At 44.4% G+C, this 19,758-nt stretch overlaps 1 protein-coding gene and 1 long non-coding RNA gene across 2 annotated transcripts in view; one reads left to right on the top strand and one right to left on the bottom strand.

The window, feature by feature from the left end:
* The window catches only part of LOC111270713 (uncharacterized), a 102,332-nt gene that overhangs the window by 57,434 nt on the left and 25,140 nt on the right, over positions 1-19,758 (bottom strand). Inside the window, exons 2-4 of the mRNA XM_022851089.2 lie at positions 3,571-3,703; positions 604-733; positions 20-215 (exon numbers count right to left, since the gene is read on the bottom strand). Coding sequence (XP_022706824.1) covers positions 20-215; positions 604-733; positions 3,571-3,703 — 459 coding nt within the window. The remainder of the gene's footprint in view (positions 1-19; positions 216-603; positions 734-3,570; positions 3,704-19,758) is intronic.
* On the top strand, positions 614-6,815 carry LOC147752092 (uncharacterized). Its single transcript, XR_015315064.1, has 2 exons — positions 614-714; positions 4,903-6,815. It is a non-coding gene; the product is annotated as an uncharacterized LOC147752092 (long non-coding RNA).

The raw sequence follows: 19,758 nt of genomic DNA, 5'->3' as shown, positions 1-19,758 counted from the left end.
AGCGTCATATGGTACGTACCCAGTTTCACATGAAGCTGTGCCAGTCTCGTCTTGAACAAATAATGGGGGCAACAGCAGGCCTTTGAGCGGCACCACACTGGTAAGCGCCTGAAGTGAACTCGTGATGCCTCCTCCACCCAGACTTAACGTAAGTTCGCCTGGACGTGATTTTGATGAATGGCGTCGGATTAACGATTTCGGGCAAACGTTCGTATCTGGAATTTTTTACAATTATGAGGTGTGATTATAACGAGGGAACGGGATGATCAAAATCAGGATTCCAGTAGTATATTTATAAAGGCAGACCGATAAAAATTTCACAGCAATTTATGCTATTTATATTTCCGATACTCACATGCGCCGGGAAGCATCGACCTATTAATAAGTCGACCGTTTTCGTAACCTAGTATGTATATAATTAGCGCTAGACATTCATGCTTGATTCTTTTTTTTGCCATTGAAAGCTCTGAATGCTTACATCCTGTCGCTTGGGGAGATAGCAGAACGAAGTACTTCAATACATTATGGATGGCGGACGTATTGGCAATACTGGCTGCTAAGGGTACGGATAGTTACTAGATTTTAATGTTCTAGCGTAGTTACCCTGAAGAGTAGCCGAACTCTGAGCCTTGCGGGAACGTAGCAGGTCCCGATGACTTCCCCATTCTCGTCGCAAAGGAGCACTCAGACCACCAGGATCACGTCGATTCCTTGGTAAATCATCAATCAATACCTGTGCACAGTAGAGAAAAGAATATTTTTTCCCTATATATTTATACGTATATATATATATATATATATATATATATATATATATATATATATCTTTTCGACATATATATGTCGAAAAGATATTGAATACTATAAAACCAAGATTGAACCAACTATTCTTTTGCAGTTTAAAATAACATTACTAAATTAAATGTGCCATTTAGATAGATGACCTTCTGCCATTTGTCATATTGCCATCTTTGTAGAATTTCCGCGTTAGTAAATCGTGACAAGTGCTTTTTTGCATCCGTTTCCCTCAAACTAGATTAGCGCCGCTAAAGACGCTACGCAAAAACCGGACCAGAAGATAGCCTGATGGTGCAAGGTTCGGCCATTGTATACAGCAGGTTTACTGAAACTTCCCATTCAAGCCCTCTTAAATTTTGCTAGGCAGTTGGAAATGTATGTGGCTTGATGTTACCATGGTGGAAGACGACGCCTTTTTAGTTCACTAGTTCCGGTGAATACTTTTAAATGGCTTCCTGTAATCTTGTTGGCAGTTAACCGTAGAGGTTTGAGTCGATCATTTTGTCAGGCGGCAGGAACTCATAACGCAGAAAACATTTCCAGTATCACCAAGTACTTTTTGGCGTCAACCGGGGCCTTACCACGCATAAGCACATTTGATTTTCTTTTTATTTAAACCTTATCGTTTGCGATCCGCGTTTTACAATCCGTGATCAATCGTTTTGGGATTATTTTAATTTTTCCATATATATGGGAACTTTCAGAAGAACATCGGCAGAATCGTCTTTACACCGTTACTACCAATAATGTACCTTGACTATAGACAACAATTTTTCTTTGTCTAGATTTGTGCAGCATTTATGCCTTAAATCGTGCAACACATTTAATCATCTTTAAGGCGCTCTATTTTAAATCTGAATAAAGACATTCGGACAATTTTAGCATACTCTAGTGCTAAAAATCTCAGTTTTCAGACCTGATGCGATTCGTACTACTCATGTGACGATATGTAATCCGTCTAGATAGAGAAATGACTGGTACAACCCAATAGAGTATAGAAGGCAGTCGTACAAATATGTCCTTTGCCATGAGTGCAAAAAGAATCTCCCAGAACTCCCCTTTCCGTGTTAGCAATTTAGGGTCAAGTACGGAGCACGATATTCGTGATAGCTACCGGGCTACCCCCGAAGATCTATCCTCGGACTTCTGCTCCCCTCACCCTCGGCAGAACCAAACTTTGCTGATTATCGCAAGAAACAGGATACACTGAACGAAAGAGCACAGCACATTTTGCTCAACTTATAGGCTCATGAATGAGTTCATACGATAAGCAAGTTGTGTAGGACTCAATCTGTTACTGAACAAACTGAAGCAACCTCGGAGCTACCCTAGACAGATCTCTCTGGGAAAAAGATTACAGAGAAGGCAATACAGGTCGAAAGCAATTTAACGTGGACCATACTCAGGGTATGGGAAGTCTTCATTAATAAAATGAAACTCCTAGCTCTGGTAAAAAATAAATTCTAGTGTACATAGTTTTTACGTCTAAAACTCAAGCGTAAAAGGAAAAGCTCCAAGAAGAAGACGCAGAGGCTGTTGGTGATGGTTGGTGGCGGGGGCACATGGGACGGGAGGGGCAAACTCGACGATCGCCGTCATCAAAAATGTTCCATAAACAAGAACAATCGAAGAAACAACTATGCGCAAGTCGACTTGAAACAGAAAGCTCACAACCTATCGATATAAGTGTGCCAGAAAAAATGAAACACCATGGCAGCGGGCTTTCCAGAAGCTTGAACCAGCCACCTCATTAAGGATGTAACGAGATCGATGAATACGGATTGTGTTGATACCACGAACCATCTAATTAAAGTCCGGACGGGCTGTGGGCGCTTATAGAAGTAGCTTCGTATTATCGGAAAGGCCTCCAACCCCAAGCTGGGTGTACAGCGAGACGGGAGAACAGGACGCTGTCATCCATTCTGGGCCGTGCGGATGGGGATATGAGACTTGTAGAAGAAACCGCTTGCAAATATTTCATTGATGCAATGATTTTAAATAGTTCCGATCAATGTCAAAAAGTTAAAAGGTGTCTTATCGTTTATTTACAATTTGCTTTAAATTCAAACATGCTATTGACAAATAACTTGTATCTAGTCAATTATTAATAACTATAAATTAAAAATAGTTCCTTAGAGCATAATTAAATAATGAAATAGTAAAAAATAAATCAAAGGTCTTTATACAGCGGTAACAGTTAGGGTGATCTATCGAATGTCTCTCCGTCAAATATCTCGGAAGCTGCTACTGGTCACTCGTATTATACAGTAACGGCTGGGTCGTCACTCAGATACTTGAAATGGTTACTCTGTTTATTCTAGGAATCAACTGGGTATATCGGGGCCCAGTCGTGGTATGATCTGCTATGCTTGACAGGATATGGTGGATGAAAATTTTATCCGATATTCGAAACGTGCCAATAGAGTAATGATACCGGGAAACACTGCGTACAATTTACAAACATTTATGCTGCGTTTGGTAAAATAATTCATGCATTTTAACAGCCATTACTTGCACAGTTCTCTTGCGTATACTTTTTTGTCGCACGCCTTCATCTGTCAAAGCCTCTCCTTACCCTCCTTGAAGAAAAGAGCGCAGAGATTGACCACCTTAACCTTACTAAGTTATTATAAGCTAACATTAAATTATTATTGAGTACTATTCGACCATTTGTATTTCAGCTGCTCAGCACTCCTTGGAATAAATATATACGTGTATAAATATATGTATTTTTTTCGTGTGAACGATTCTTCTTTGCTTTTTAACACTGACCGATACTGATGTTGAGTGGGTATGGTGTTTATTTGCTCGATGTCTCAAACTCTGCCTGAGCGAGTTCGCCCGAGACCACAGCGATGAAGGTTGATCCTTGCACTCTTTTTCACGATCTCTCTCCTTGTCGAACCTTAAAAAGGAAAGCACAGATATACTTGAATTACTTTAGATACGCTCGAAGGTGTCTGTAATAAGGCGATTTACGTAGGGTCACTGGACGCTCCCTGACAATTGATCTAAATCACCTGTTTCAAGGATATAGTGTTCATCACCCATTCTTCTGTATAATGCTCATTGACATAAATATGGGATTTTGGATAGAGACTTGTGTGTGAATCAGATCAGGCAGCCGTGGGCGCAAGGGTCAACATGCCCTTGGTAAGAAAAGCATAGTGAGATTATAGAGCGTTGTTTAGTTGGACCGTTCCATATTGATTACGTGACACAATATATTATACTTATGCATGTCTTTAGTTCACCTATAAATAAAAACAAGTCATTATTTGACGGCGTATGAACATAAATAACGACGTTCAATACCAAGCGTAAAAATGCTTTTACACGTATCCGACCCACGATGACCCACGTTTCCTGTCAACTGTATCACATCAAAACGATACACAGAATGTCTATACATAAACAGACGTACACAGAAAAATAAATACGCAAAGTAAGCCAAAACAACACGGTAACCCCATCATGAAGGGCTGTCTATTATTGGTCTCGCCGCTTCCGCAGTTCCCACCGTGGTACACCTATTCACTGATGCTCTATTCGTTAGCCACAAGCGAGAAATGTAACTATAACTTTCCTTGTTCAGTTATTTATTTGCTACTCCACTATTATTCGATAGTCAGTAATGCAAGCGGCGAACTTCGTCCGCCAACATCAGCATCACTTCTGTATAGCACATCATTTTTTCCCGTTCTACTCCTACTATCTTTCTGTCTGCAGACGAACTGTGATGACGTCTTATCCATTTCAGCAATTCGTCTTCGGCTGCATAGGCTGGTGCGAAGCTCATCTTAATGTTGGTCTCAGCAATACCACTTGTATCGCCGGCCAACCACTGCAGCTCAAAGCTGCCCACTAATCAGCTGTTCCACAAACTTCTGCCCGTGATTCTGGGCACATAACTTCGTTACGGCTATTTTTATACACAGTTTTTTTTTACTACTGCCAGTGCTGCTCTAGCGACGAGTTGGGATACGAGTGCTGCTGGCGTCGTTGTTGCTGATTATGTCGTTGCTCTGTTTCTTATTTTTTTTTTCTATTTTTTATCATGGAGGGGTTGCACGCGTGCCTTACTCTCACTGTCTTTTCTCACAGGCAAGAACTCTGTAGTTCGTTAAAGGCAGAGGGGGACTGTTTCTGCTGTTGGCTCCACTGTTGTTGCTACCGCTGCTGTTACTTGAAGAATTCGACGTCCCCCGATTTCGGACAGATAGGCCGACTCGCTGGTGACGCCTCCTCGGACGCCTGCCGCTCCCGCCATAGCTGCAGGCTAATTTCGCAGTTCCTGAACGTCCAACAGTTCGGTTGGTGTTTACGAGTTCACCAGTTTGCAAATCGTCTGCCGTTATCGGATACGGACTATGGCTTCCCCCTAATTTGGTCCCTGGATGGAAGCGGGCGAGCGATCGAACAAGCAAATTTACTGCCCATCATCTTTGGCCGTTCTTTTTCTACCAGCGAGCACCACAGGTCATCGTAGTATGGTTATAGTACTTCGTACTTCTGGACCTTGTAGTATTGTCAAGAAAGGCAGGCAGTGGCGCTAGAACCTGTCCGTGCTCGCCGCGGACGCCACCTATCAAAATTTTGTCCAACGATGAAACACGAAAAGCGGATGACGGGTTGGAAGCAGTCTCAAACAACAGCAGTTAAAATAGTAAGGGGCCGCGGTACGTCCAACAGAAGTAATCGTAATGGTAACAGGCGTCACCCGAATGGTCATTATTACGCCTGGATTGCTTGCAGACACTGAAAAATGAATGATAAATGTGGCGATGGAAAGTTGTGCTCACAGTCGCTGGCTGACTTGCTCATTAATAGACATATCTGCGTTATATCAATTGTGCAATTATCACGAACACGTACTTTACGTGGATAGAAATTTTCGCTGCAAGAAGCGATACTGAAAACGGCACATATATTCTATGTAAAATGTGGCACATGCAACGAAGCGTCTATTTGTATGGAGGGTGAATTATATTGGTTTTGAGACCTCGCATTGGACATGCGTAGTATGCATAATACAATTTGAGACAAGATAGCTCTGTGATTCAGACGCTAATACGGCAGACATGACATGACGGCAACTTTGCCCCTAGAACCCGCTAGTAAAGTAAGAAGCACCTGTTTGCTTGTGCGCTAATGTCAGCATCTTTCGGGCAAATAGACAGTTCAGAAAGCTACCAGGTTTACTTCACTGTGGGCTAAATAGTCACAGTCGCAAGCTCTTCTCCAGTGGCTTTTTCCCGCGGCTGACGGATCCGTATCTACTTATAAACATTGAATTAGGCGTTCACGACACAAAGCTAGCTGCACACACGTCGCCTGTAGATCGACGATTGGGGCAGCAGCAGAAGTCGCCATGCCCGTAACATCGAACAGTATCTTTACCTAAACAGTGTTCTTATCTTCCGTTTTCACGCATACGCTCTTAGTAATTGTGCCAATCAACTTTGCCGCGGTTGACGGTTCAGCACAGAAAAAATCACACAAATCTCGTCTCTCCCAGCGCTACGGTCAAGAGTGTCTGCTTTTCTGCCCCTTCATCGTGCTCTGGTGATTCTTATGGTAATGAAGACACCTGACCTTTTAATCAACCATTCTGATCGTTTTATCGCGCTCATCGCCGATTCTCCCGGATTTTCCAGCCCGGAAGGGGCCGCCTCTTTGCTGCTATTGACAGCGCCACCTTTAAACAACAATGGCCGACCAACAAAGGAGAAAGGCTAATGATATCACAAAATATTTATTTCAATGTCATCGCTTCGTTATGGCCCAGTTCGTTTGAGGGAACGATCTTCACGTTGTCGACCGACGACCGGTATCGACAAAATGCCTGCTTGTCGATAGCGTCCAAAAAACAGACGCTCGTAGTAAACTGTGAAGGCAATATACTGGCAAGCAAAATTTTGAGGGACGGCAGCGATGGCAGCAGCGCCGTCGGCAGCGAAAGCTTTGTGGCTAGCTACTGTATATATTAATGTAAAAGATAAACGTGAAAAAATGTATCTTATGGTATTTTTCACTCTATTGTCTGTATAACAGAGGCGACGAGAGTGGCCGTACGTAATACACCTGCCTGATTCAGAACGTGGCGTTCTTGAGTCATATAGAGGGGCACGGATACATTAGGATATACACTTCCCGTGTAGCATCGGCCAGTTTCAATAATTAATTTGGCAATACAACTGTGTGAAGAAGACTTCAGAAAGTGACTTAATGAGAATAGAACGAACGTTTATTTACTTATACTGCAATTGTTGTAAATCGAACGTCGAGCTTTTCCGCTAATATTTACGTTTTTATCTCGACCTAACTCCCAATCGTATCAGTATCGATAGTGTATATATATATATATATATATATATATAACACGATTTCGATTGTGAGAAAAAATTTCAGATATCTTTGGTCATTTGACTTCCGTCGTCCACCAAGCAATATATTAACCTCCCGCTATCGATTTCACGGAACCTGCTAGACTTTTTTCGAAAGGCCGCGGTTATTGTCAGTGCCCTGTATTGAGGCGCCAGGCCTTTTTACTATGAACGAAACTTTCGCTGCTTCCAACCGCAGTTTTCACGAATATCGTACTAAATAGTGTGCGTGTTGTACTAAAATTGAGCCGCAGTAGAAAAGAGAGCGTCTTTCATTATGGCCTTCACTTATCACAAATAGTCATATCAACTGCAACGACCAAGAAGTTCCTGACCGAGTTCTTTCAATTGGCTATTTGTTTGCTCGGACTGCCGAATCTTGATGGTGGATGTTTCTCATGCCCTCCCCCCCCCCCCCCCCCGTAGGAGGACGTCAGCAGACTCGAGCGGTAGACATGACGCTGCACTGCGGTTGTCGTTGCATTTTTTCCCCATTGACTAAAAACAGCAACGCTCGCCGCAGTCTCATCATCATCCATTATACTGATTGTTCATCGTTGCAGACCGCTCTGGGGAAACGAAACAAGACTGATCAGAGGTGGGGTATTCCCTGTTCTTAGTAATCAAAGATTTTGATTTTCGATGGCTCTGTTTCTTTGCCATCCGCCCCTCGTTGACAGACTTTCAGTCGCTCATCCTGTTGTTCATTCTCTTAGCTGATGCTATAGAATAAATAATACATACAGATTGTAGCCCCGTTCGTTCTTTCACCACCGCCTTAGCCTAGGAACTTTTCAAATACGAGATCATGACTACTGCTGTGACCACCGTTGCTCGACCTCGATACCAGCTGACCTGACCAAGCTAGCCAGCGCTCTCCTCTTTCTCGAAGACGAAGAAAATATACATGAAAGTTTACCTGTTACACATTCTACCGCTTCTATTTTTTTTCTACCATTCTATGAACACTGCCAAAGACTACTGCACTTTTTACAAATAGAGCAAATGGTAAGTGGCTACAGCTGCTGTCACAGAAATTGTCGTCGTCACAATCGCAGGTATCAGAATGCCAGAGCTCGCTTGCACTCACTTGTCCAACACGACGTGCAGGAAAAACAGTAGGACAAAGCTGGACTGTCGTCTGTCCGGCCGTTAATGTCGCTTCGGACAGTTGCCTACCCAGTCAGTGGAAGTTAGTATGGCTGGCAGTGACCCCAGCGGTCACGGCCAAACCAATGTTCCCTGGTCCTGCTTGTTGCTAGCACAGGATGGACACGAAAATTCACTGATGGCTTCGGCTTTTTCTAAACGGGCAATCAATGCGGCAACGGGCGGCAGTCATTGGCAGAAGAGCGTTACTTCTACTGCTGCTATCTGGCAGCGGCGCTGCTTTCGACTTTCGTTGAGATAGATACACAGCGAGTCGATCAGGCGACCGCAGACGGACGCTCCTCGGAACCACGCATGCAGGCACAATCGTAGCGACCCCAGTAACCCGGGCATCGAGGACCCCCGGGTTCGTTCTCGATTGGCTAAGTCTGGGATGTGTTTTCAACTATCTTCTTTCTTTCTTTCATTTTGTCTTCGGCAGACGCAGAAAAACAGCAGCAGCAGCAGCAACGGAATGGTGGCGACAGAAAAAGTTATCTTTGCTATTATTATCATTATTGATGCTATTATGGCTAGTGACCACAGCAATGCCTGATAGTAGGAAGAGTCAGTGGGGTGAAAAGAACGAATACATAAGACCGAAAGAATCAAAGGCATCGTAGAGTTCGTCGGTATTCTGGAAAGAGGCGAACACGGATAAAGGAGTTGCAGAAGCAGTTAATTGTCAATAAAACATGGAATCGTTTAAAAGGGTGTGCAGTCATCCAACAGAGGCTCGCTTCGATATAGTCTTGGGAAAATATTGGAAACCGACAGACGGAAAACACAGTTGTACGCTTGAACTGAATGCGAAGACATTTCGTGGGGGGAAAATGTCACAAAAAAAAACTTATAGAGTGCAAAAAGGTGAATTCTCGTCTAATATACAATACATTAATTGTTGCAGTCTGCTGCTGCTGCAAGCAAATAGACGATAACGAGGTTTCCCAACGGACAAGTTGTCAGTGAAACCGTTCTGAGCTACCGTTCATTATCAGCTTTACTTTAAACTACTAGTAACTTAGTGAAACCACTTTCTAAGACAACGCGGTGAGGGTCAGGTCGAACATCTCTTCGGCCCTAGTATATAGCTATTGAACGCAAATTCTGTTTAAAATCTATTATATTATCCACTCATTATCCGTTCCTTTCCGGCACCCCTTAGCCCATTGCGTGACTAACGTATCCTTCTATGAGAAGGACTTCCCTTGTGTTGTAGGCTAGATGCGAATTTCAGTCTTCTTTATGATGCCTAGAGATCTTGAGAGAACTCTTCTAGTGGCCGTTTACGAATCGTAAGATACATCGTCGAAGCTTACTAAGGTGCAAAACGGATATGGACAAATTTACTGTATGATGTTTTACTGTGTCATAAAGGGTTAATGCACTCTTCAAGCTTGTCTCACGATTTCTGATTGTAACATTAAACACCAAACATTATAGAGTTGCCTTTCATAAACGTTCTGTCTTGCGTCGGCGGTTTTGGCATTTTATCGGTACCATTATATATCCTTCAGTGGATAACGATAAGAGCGACGTATCCGTTTAAGCTTCTAGGTCTGACGCTCTCAGATTTAACCACTTTTGTAAAAAAAACCAACTAGAATCAATGTTTACTGCCCGCAAGCTTAAGTTAGAGTAATGAACCGCACCACATACTATTTCTGAGTGGTAGAGAAATTTTACCGCTGCTGATCTAATGGTGGCATCTGTCGCGAAATATGGTTGTATTCATCTTCTTTGAACTCGCGGCAGAAACACCAGCGAACGGAAGCGCCTCTTCTGTTCTGACAAATCGGAGATTACCCCGCAACAAAGAACTTCTAATTGCGTAGCATCGTTTCGAACGTCTGTCGAAAGTATCAAAGCTTCTTGTTTAAATGTATCCGTACACATCGGTGACGGTATTATATCTGTCAGCCCGCTTACCGCCTGTATTGGGTGCCATCCGTCGGGATCACAGTAAAGATTGTGGAGGACTTCATATCGCTTTGCTAAATAGGTCTCAATCCCTCTACACATATGTATGCATAGTTGAACATATGTCATTGAAAACTCTCGAGAAGTCAGTTTCCCCCTTTTCCCGCTGTTCCCACAACGATCAATAACTGTTGGCCGCAAATACCCATTTCTAGTTGCCTGAAGTGGTGCACCTTCTGTACTATCGTCAAGAATTACGCTTCTGGTGCTAGCCAGCGTTATGATAACGTGCAGCGGTATCAAGCAATATCAACAGAGGGAACAACGTTACACTCCCTAATCTTTTTTAGTACGAGGGCATTAGGTATTCATTAAACAGTAGTTGGTAATTAAAGATCATTCGTGATTCGATACCTCCTGAGTAGTCCTAATGGTACGATTTATCGGCCACGTGAACGACGTTCGAACTTCTCGCGCATTCTGGATCAGAGTGTCGCCCATTTAATTTACGCAGCAACTCAACTATGTGAGACTGACTAAGCCTTGCTGCTGATGAAATTCGGTAGCCAAATGGATAGCCGGTTAAGGCTGGGCATTATATTTCTACGAGACGTACCTAGAATCATGTTCATCATAGGGCACAAATCCTTCAACTTGTACTCTATATATCTATTGACAATACATTTAGCCTTTTCAATTGTCCCCAGTAGACTCTGTACATACTGCAATGCCTCGCTCTTTGTGAGTTTTTGTTGCTTTCTACGAATTCAGTTTTTTCCTAGCAGTCGTCCGATTCACTTCGCAGTAGCGAAAGAGTACATGGGCACACGACTGAAACTGCTCGAGTACTTCTTGAATTACATCCTTTACAGATAGCCTCAGCTCCCACCACAATCCTGTGGTAGTCTTTGTTATGCCACAATGCCAGTAGAAACATGTGCCCGAGTATATAAGGGTCTGATACTGCTTGTTACTGACTGGGACCAGTTGGGTCTTTGTGGCAGGCAACCGATTAACTTAAAATTGAACACTCAGGCAACCAGTTGCACATACTCTAATATTATACACGGCTACAGTGGTTAAGAACAATGAAACGGTCAATAATAATAAAGAAATCAGAAGAAAATGTGGTCATAGAGTGAAAGGCTGCAAGCGGCAACAGAAATTAGCTGGCGGATGACGAAGAGCTGCGGTCGTCATCGGTCACCCCATTGGCCAACACCAACACAATGTCACACCACGGACGATGACCGGGTCTATCAGACGAGTGGAAACGAAAGACAGCGAGGGCATCGGCATTGGTGCTGTAGCTATGGGTATTTACCTGCTGCAGAAGCCCGCAACACTAATGCGATATAAACAGCAGCGGCTCTTTCCGTAAAGCTGCTGAGGCGGCAGTGAGCGTAGCCGCACTGCGGCGCCAACGGTAACGCTAACAAGAACAAAGCTACAATTCCGCACTGTGAGAACGGTGTGGCAATGTATTGTACTGCGAGAAGACGACGAAAATGAAATCAATCGTAACAACAGCAGCAACAACAACGGGAACTGCTAGAGCAAGGCCAACTTAAGGACTAGTGAGCGTGCAGAAGGTTAGTTGACCTGCACCAGTGAAGCGAGCAACAGATATCAGCGTCGACAGCCGTGAGACGCGCCTACTATCCTGGTGCTGTGGTCCGTCACAACCACCCGAGCCTCAGTCACCGTCAGCCGTGAATCATTGGCCTTCTCAGTCATTAGGTGAGAATCGATCGGTCGGTCGCCCGCTCGCTCGCGTGGTCATGTCGAAGTGGAAAACGTGGTAGGAAAGAAAGGAAACGGTTCAATCCATCAGTCGGTCAGGCCTCAGTTCGACAGGCTCCAACCAGTTGAGCCGTTACCGAAAAGTCGGTTCGGGTTAGTACGATACTGGTGGTTCTGCCTACATTTGGTGCGCGACCAACAGCCGCGTGGTCGAACAAGACGAGTAAAATGGCAGTACATAGCTATACACGGAACATATAATAACTGCTCGCTGAATACGCGCGGGCTTCTTCGCTCCGGCACCTCCCTCGTCGAACAGTACACTGTGTTCTTCATCTGCTGAGGTTCAAATGAGAAATAAGGAGAAACGAAAAAAAGCTGAATGTAAAGGAATGGACAAGAAGTCTGTGTAATCGCATCTGTAGGTCTAATCTAAGTTCACATTCCTCTACCTTTACTGGGTCTACATTGGCCTGCGACGGCCCGGGAACCCCTAATAAATCGCTCCATCATCGTGAGACGCCGAACGCAAATAGCGAGGAACGGCACAAGCGACTGACTCGGCTATCGTTCTGACTTGAATAAAGCCACTCTTAGCTTCGACACGGTGCAGCTTAAACAGCCCGACGCTCGGCATCTGTCCAGCTGACGGCTCGCGGCAAAGGGCGCCATGGGTTACACTTCCCTATGATATTTGTCCCAAGCTCCCCATTGCCGCTCTCGCCCCCCGTACGTTTGCATTACTCCCGAGTATTGACACTGCGACACTGATTCATAAGATGATCTGTCCGTTTGCGGTATTATTCGAATCGTGTGATATTGTATGGTTGTCGCCGTCTGGTGTGGTCTATTCTGTCAACATGGGCTCCTTGCGGGCGCAGCGCTTATCGCGAACGAAACGGTCCTTTACGGTAAGTGGCTGTGGCCCCGCTAAGAAAACTTTGCAGCACCAGGCGGTGACACTGCTAAAATCATTGATAATGCACGAGCGACGAAATGAACGTCAAATGTAAAATGACTTCTTAATCAATAAAAGATCTTTGGATATAATATCATATTATATAGGTGCAAGATAATGATTGCGGCTAAGATTGTGTACATCTTTTAAAACTGCTGTATATATATACGTATATATATATAGAACAGCGGTATTTTACGCAGATATGACATTGCAAACACAGCCGAGCAATCCTATCCCTATATTGGTATTTATTAGGCCAGCTTTGTATCTTGTCAGCAGGAATAAACAAATGACAAGGGAAAATGCCGTTTTGTTATGTAAGTGGATGCAATATGGATATGACTGAATGAGATGTTTTTTCTTTGACAACAGGACGAAAAAAAGAACATTAATTTTGTTGGCAGAACGGACCAAACGGTTAAAATAGCAACTAATAGTCAATTTCGCACCATAGAACAAATACAACTCACGGTACAAATTTGCTTTCGGAGGAGATCAGTCTCGTATTCCTTAAGCATTAATGTCCGCGTCCGTTTTGACAGCGGCATTTAGACCGCCTCTAAGTATTTCTCTTTTGAGCCTTCTACATGTCTTAGTGTCCATGAAACATCCCATTTATGTATATATAAAACTGAGTAAACAATAATCAACAATCAGGTTTCCTATATTATGGTGAGATAATAATAAGCTGAAGAAGATGCTGAATAGAACAACCGAAGAAAACACTGCTACGAAAAAAGACGAAGTCGAGCACGAAACAGAAGTGATCGGCGTTTCTGCCATTTGCTTCCCAGTACTATTCTGTCCCTCGTAAGAGGAGAAAACGCATATCACAGACTCTGTAGAAGTCGCCACATCGCTACATGTAACCCCTAATGGGATCTTGGGGGTTTACTGGAGTAGTAGTCGCAGTAGAACCTGTGGTAGACGATTGAGCTAGCAGTAGGGAAATCAATTTGACGTGATTCACTAATATGTTTGTGTGGACGCTGCCATGAACGTCATCAGTGCTGGCCCTTTCTTAACCGTAGCAAAACAACCAGCATTGGGGGGATCGACCATAGTCCCATCGTATTTTCTAGTGGCATGGCAGATGTAAGACGCTGTACTACTTAAAATCGCAGCATAGGGCAGTGACGGTGCCTGCTGAAGTCCCCAAATATGCAGCGGCATCATTTTACCAGGGCCAGCGGCAGTTGTAGGGCAATGACAGTCAGTGGGCATCGTCACCATTGTGTTTTATTAATACCGGTGGAAAACAAGACAAAACATCATGACGGCAACAGTGTCACTTTGAAGTTAATGTAGAGGCGGAAGGAGCCATAGCAGTGCCACTGGCTTGCGCTTTGAGATTGCCTTTGGGTTACCGTTTCGCCTCGCTCCGGGCATTGCACCAAACTACGCTGGATGACAACGTGACCTGAAGCTAGTGTTTCCGCAGTGGACCTGGTTGCCAATAGCTGATTATGAACTTAGTCGCTGGTCGACGCGACCGGCAGTCGGATGCATCCTGCGATCATAAACAGGTGTTGATGGCTGACGCTTGCGGCTGCTGACTCACATGGGCACAGATTGGCAGGGCGGCCAATCAGGGTCAGTCGAATAAAGTTACAGTTGACAAGCGAAGCAAAGCAGCGAAGATGCAAGACTTCTTCTGCGATCACTGAGACTACAATAGGGTCGTAGCTACTACGATGCCGTTTTGGTCGACGTACCGAGCTGGGTTGAGGAAACAGGTTAGTATTACCAGTACGTGCAGTTATCGGCTGGTGCGGCGATTTTCATTCAACGAAAGGCAGACAATGTACGATCGATATAAACCGGGGGGCCACGGGTCTGGAATGAATCGGACCTAGGTACGATACTTGATTCCAACTATTTATGGGACCTTTTGATACCGATAAGACATTTTCTAGTGAATTGAATGGCTACTATGGTAGACATAATAGTACATTATAAATACAATAGGCACATAGTAGCAGTTTACTGATTGTTTGCTTACTAGTATCGGGTCGGAAAGGCCGTCTTCATATACTAGTACGGTCAGTTAATAAACCACCCAGTCAATAAAATACAAACATTAATCGTTACTACATAAGGTGGAAGATTGACTTTATCTAATTCGCCTAATGTCTAATTTGTTCCCTCTGTTACTGTATTTCATACAAGTTATTTATTTACCATTCAACGTTAAATTACATTCACCTCATATACGATAGATTGTAGACGTACTTCTGTCCATGCCGGTCGAATATGCCGTTGCATGAGGTCGCGTATTCGCTAGTGTGTACGTCGGGCTGAGTTCCGTTACGCGGTTTAAAATGCTTTTAAGAAGTCGACGAGATAGCGTCACGTTTGTTTCGATGTAATCAATTAAGCGCCAGATTCAATTTTATTATCTTTGGGGTGGTCCAACTTTCTCTTTTTGGGAATCAGCGCGTTTAAAGCTCATCCTCATTGTATATATATATATATTCTGTTTGTTGTTAAGCAGTAAAAGTACCAAAGTTATAAGACGAACGTTCAGCAAGTACCTGTGTGTACGAATTGCCCTTTTTTGCAACGAGGCCGGATGAATGATTTAGAATAGAGCAAAGCATTTCCTACCCCCATGCCAAACAGGCTGCGTCGCGACGGTTACTCAAAAACCAAATGAGTTGGCTAGCGTCGAAGTAGTACTAATTACTACCTGTAAAATATGCCATAATGAGGACATCTAGACGGACAGGCTTCGTCTATCTTCAGCGATTACTGCCAATTAATCTTCTGCTGTCGTCGTCAACGTAATCCATTTACGTTATACTCTTAACCACAAGCCACGTCGACGTCTAGAGAAGAGACGCGAACAGTGGAGAAGAGCATTTTTTTTATTGGTTTGGTGTTACCTTTTGAGGTATTCGTCATCAGCATTCCCCTCCCGACAGTATCGAAGATCTCACTGATTTTCTCGAATGCCTCAGCTTAGGTTATCCTCAATTTCCGGAAATGTTCAATCAGATTTCGCCTGCCAGAACACCAGCGTATATGTCGTATTGAAAGCTTTGCAGGAATTGTGTAAAGGTAAATACGACGGCCGGATGGGCCACATAAATGAAACTTTTTTTTATCCACGTAGGTCATGTATGGTGTGCGACTAACCGCAGGATCCCCGAAACAACGTTGCCAGTCTCTTTGGTTAGAGGCTTAGCCTGAAATATGTTCCTTTGGGTCAAGAGAATGTCGTCTGGCTGGTTCTTCAGTTGTGTATTATAGACATCTTCACCTCTTAAAATCAGCACGATCGTGAAGTGCCGTATATGTGCATGAAAAACACCTATTGATCGCACAGCCGCTCCGCTAATATAATTGATTTTAACTATCTGACGTTTCATTATTCTCTAATAAGCGAGTAAGCCGAGTTGATCTGTTACGAGGACAGATAGTATCTGCGTAATTCGCAACAGACGTCATGGTTACTATTATTATTATGCCTGCAGGATAATTACTATTATACGCGTTGCGAATATGCGATACCTGTCACGCATTTATGTGGGCAGAACCTCCTGGGTCCATACAAGATTTCATTGTGATATCTGTTACTGCTAAAGCTGCTAACCGCTATAGCTGTTGTCGCCGGTCCAGTTTCTAATATGTTGCAAACTCATCATACGATAGTACAACTGAAAAAAGGAAACAAAAGTAAGGGGTAGTGCTATGGTAAACTTATATCGGTCATTTCTAGTTGGCCGTTACAGCTGGACGATCAGCTAGATCTGGATCTGATCTTACTGCCCTAGTCCCCTCGTTTTGGACTTTCGTATCCTGGCAAGGTGGACTCGATAATGACAATGACCCGCTTTGCGTACCTGTTTGCCCATGACAACGACAATGACGTTTTTAGCGAACTTTTTTTTCCTGGCATCATTAGTAACCCATAAAAATAATTATACTGAATGAATGTCAAAAACTGATCTATCTCTCAACTGAACTGTAGAATACGGCAAGGTTTTGAATACAAAACCGTTTCCTTTACATGTGTTTTTTTCAGCGCAATGTCACGCCAAGTTTAGATAAAAATCGCTGGAGCATTTTTCGAGATTTTAGATAAAATTATACAAGCGTTTAAAGTCAATGGTTAAATTCTACAACGAGTCGTTGTTATTCTGTTGTCATTTGAGGTATTGCAGTTTTAAGGCGCCACTCGTTTTTTGGCAGGCAACGATATCGTATGATTCTTAACAGAGTGCTGGACCTTACCGTCAGAGTCTATAGCTTTTGTGTATTTCGGCATTCCTCATAATAAGCACAGGCGTTTTTATCTGTATGTGTATTTGTTTGCATCCATGTTCATGTTTGACTTGCGTTAAAAGTTTGACTGCTGTGTAGCCCTTTACTATACAGTTTGTCATCGTCTTTAACATGTACGTTCTCTTTCCGTCTGGGTCAGTGGTTCTGCCCCGTGGTTTGCCCTGATAGAATATCCGTGTTCAGGGCAGCTCACTGGCCAGTCGCTACTGCCTGCGACTACAACTTGGGCATGATTCACGCGGAAGCGGGAAAAAATGCGGGTAGGCACGTATCCGAAGACGACAGTGGTTGCTTGGACAGCTCAGCACGCTGCAGAGGACATGGCAAAGTCAAGGAAACGAGCTTGTAGTTAGTAACAGGGCTTAGAATACCCGGGCATTCTGTTGCCCTGAACAGATGGTTGCCCTCTCACCAATCCACGTCGACGTAGCACACTGCAATACTCATGTTTATTGGGTATTTAGATACGACACATTCGATACTTTACATTGTCTATGTATATATGGAATACTTGCAGTCGATTGGTCTATTCTGTCAGCAGTGGCACTTGCAGAGGATAAAGCAAAGGACCTCTTCGGGTCGAGACAGGCTGAAAGAATAGAAGGGTATCACTGTTAGAAATCAAGTGTCCGGCTGCGGCTTGGCAGTTCGCCGGACAGATCGCACTGGCAGCAATAACAGTATCTGATGACTTCTGCGGTCCCCGCAGTTGCAGTTATATCTACTGCAATGTTGAAACCCTGTTAGTCGGAAGGAGCGGGAGCAAAAAAAAGAAGATGTGAAGCCAGTGTATGCACTACAATATAATCGAATTGACGATTGTTTTGTTGGCGACGACTCGGGATTTGGCAGTGGCTTGCTGGATAATCCAGCCGGATCGACGTTGGCACTATAGCTGTCTGCGGTAGTAAACAGTTTCCCACTAGTTATTGCGCTGCAATTGCTCCGGCTACTATCTAACCTCCCTCGGATAACCGACGCCGTTTACTGGCGATTGCTGTATCAGTAACTGCGTGGCCGGGTGGCCAGCAAAGGCGCGGGCACCTTCGAGAGAAACCATCACCAATCGTTGTGCGTTGTTCCGAAATGAGTTTGTCACCTATGAACAGCTGATCAGGTGTTCCATCAGGTGCGAATTGGTGTCCATCAGCCTCTCCGGCAAATGAACACCAATTTGTTCTTATTTTCGCCCTTTCGCCTGTCCTTTGATATGGCCTTAAGTAATGCTAGCAGAAGACTGTTGAAAGGCAAGATTAGGCAAGTTAAATCAAGTCGTCATTAGGCGCCATCATCTGCTGCCGCCGATGGTTGCGATCGGTGGCAATACGCTTTTTCGGTGTCTATTTATAATATATGTATAGTTTTGTTATTACATCGCGCTTTTTACTGCTGTGGGGCCGGTGGCTAAAGACTGGTTGACCCGCCGCCGGACGGCGGGCTTCGAGATCTAACGTACGTCCGACCCTGTGGTGCAGGCTCGTATACCCGCAGCGGATACACGAGGAGACGTGTTCATCAGCGTGGTGGCCGTGCACCTAAAACGCGAACACAACAATAGCACAGAAAGGCAGCAGAGGACGGCACCAGCACCACGGCTAGTATCAATAGCAGCAGCGACACCTGTTCGAGTCAAATTTTTCTTTCTCCCTAGGACGAGCCGATAGACAATAACGGCCTTCTCGTCGCAAGGAAAAGAAGAATGAAAAGACCAGAAGAAGGCGGATGGCATCTCGGGCTGAGGTATGAGCGGCACTGACAGTGGCGCCAGCGGCAGCAGCAGTCGCCGGCCGCCCCAGTAACAGCACTAAGTTACTATGTCAACCGTCTGTGACGGTTGACTCTGCTACAGGACCCAGCAACGGGAACTGAATGACAATAGCGGTCGGTTGTTAATGAAGACGAGGGCGCGTAGGCAAGAGTCGCAACTGAAGATGCAAAGGTAGAAACAACAAATACAGAAAGATGCGAATCGTTCACTTGTTCAACGACGATGACAAGAGAAACGGGATCTGCCGTCGCTATTTATATCACCATGACTGAGCGTCTGGATTACAATTATGCATCGTTCTTATTGCTGCCGCACGACGCTACGACATTGCACAATGTGGCTACGGCTGTCCATCGACGCCGCGGCCAATACATGAGACTGGTAATAGAATCAAGCAAAAACGATCACGACGATTACAATACCTAGAAGAGCGATCATGAGGTCGCGTCCGGCGTCACAGGTAACGGCGCTTCCGCTGCCGCCGCTGTTGTCGCCGCAGAATACTCCGCCTATAGTCAGGAGTGGCTCTCCGGGACAATGTACGGTGCGTGCCTTTACGTCTCGCAGTATAACATCAATAGCAGTGGCGTCTCTCGGACTTTAACGTCCCCATCGACATAGGGATCGATCAGAACGGGCACAGCCGATACAACGATCCCGTGCTGTTCATACAACATAGCGAACCGTATCCCATTCCAAATCAGAGCAAAAGCAGAATCAACGCAGAAAAGCATTATCATTAGCAT

Source organism: Varroa jacobsoni, unplaced genomic scaffold, assembly GCF_002532875.2.
Source record: "Varroa jacobsoni isolate VJ856 unplaced genomic scaffold, vjacob_1.0 contig00068, whole genome shotgun sequence".
In the NCBI taxonomy this organism is placed as follows: Eukaryota; Metazoa; Arthropoda; class Arachnida; order Mesostigmata; family Varroidae; genus Varroa; species Varroa jacobsoni.
The sequence above is the reverse complement of the archived record's forward strand: the minus strand, read 5'-3'. Positions and strand labels throughout refer to the sequence as shown.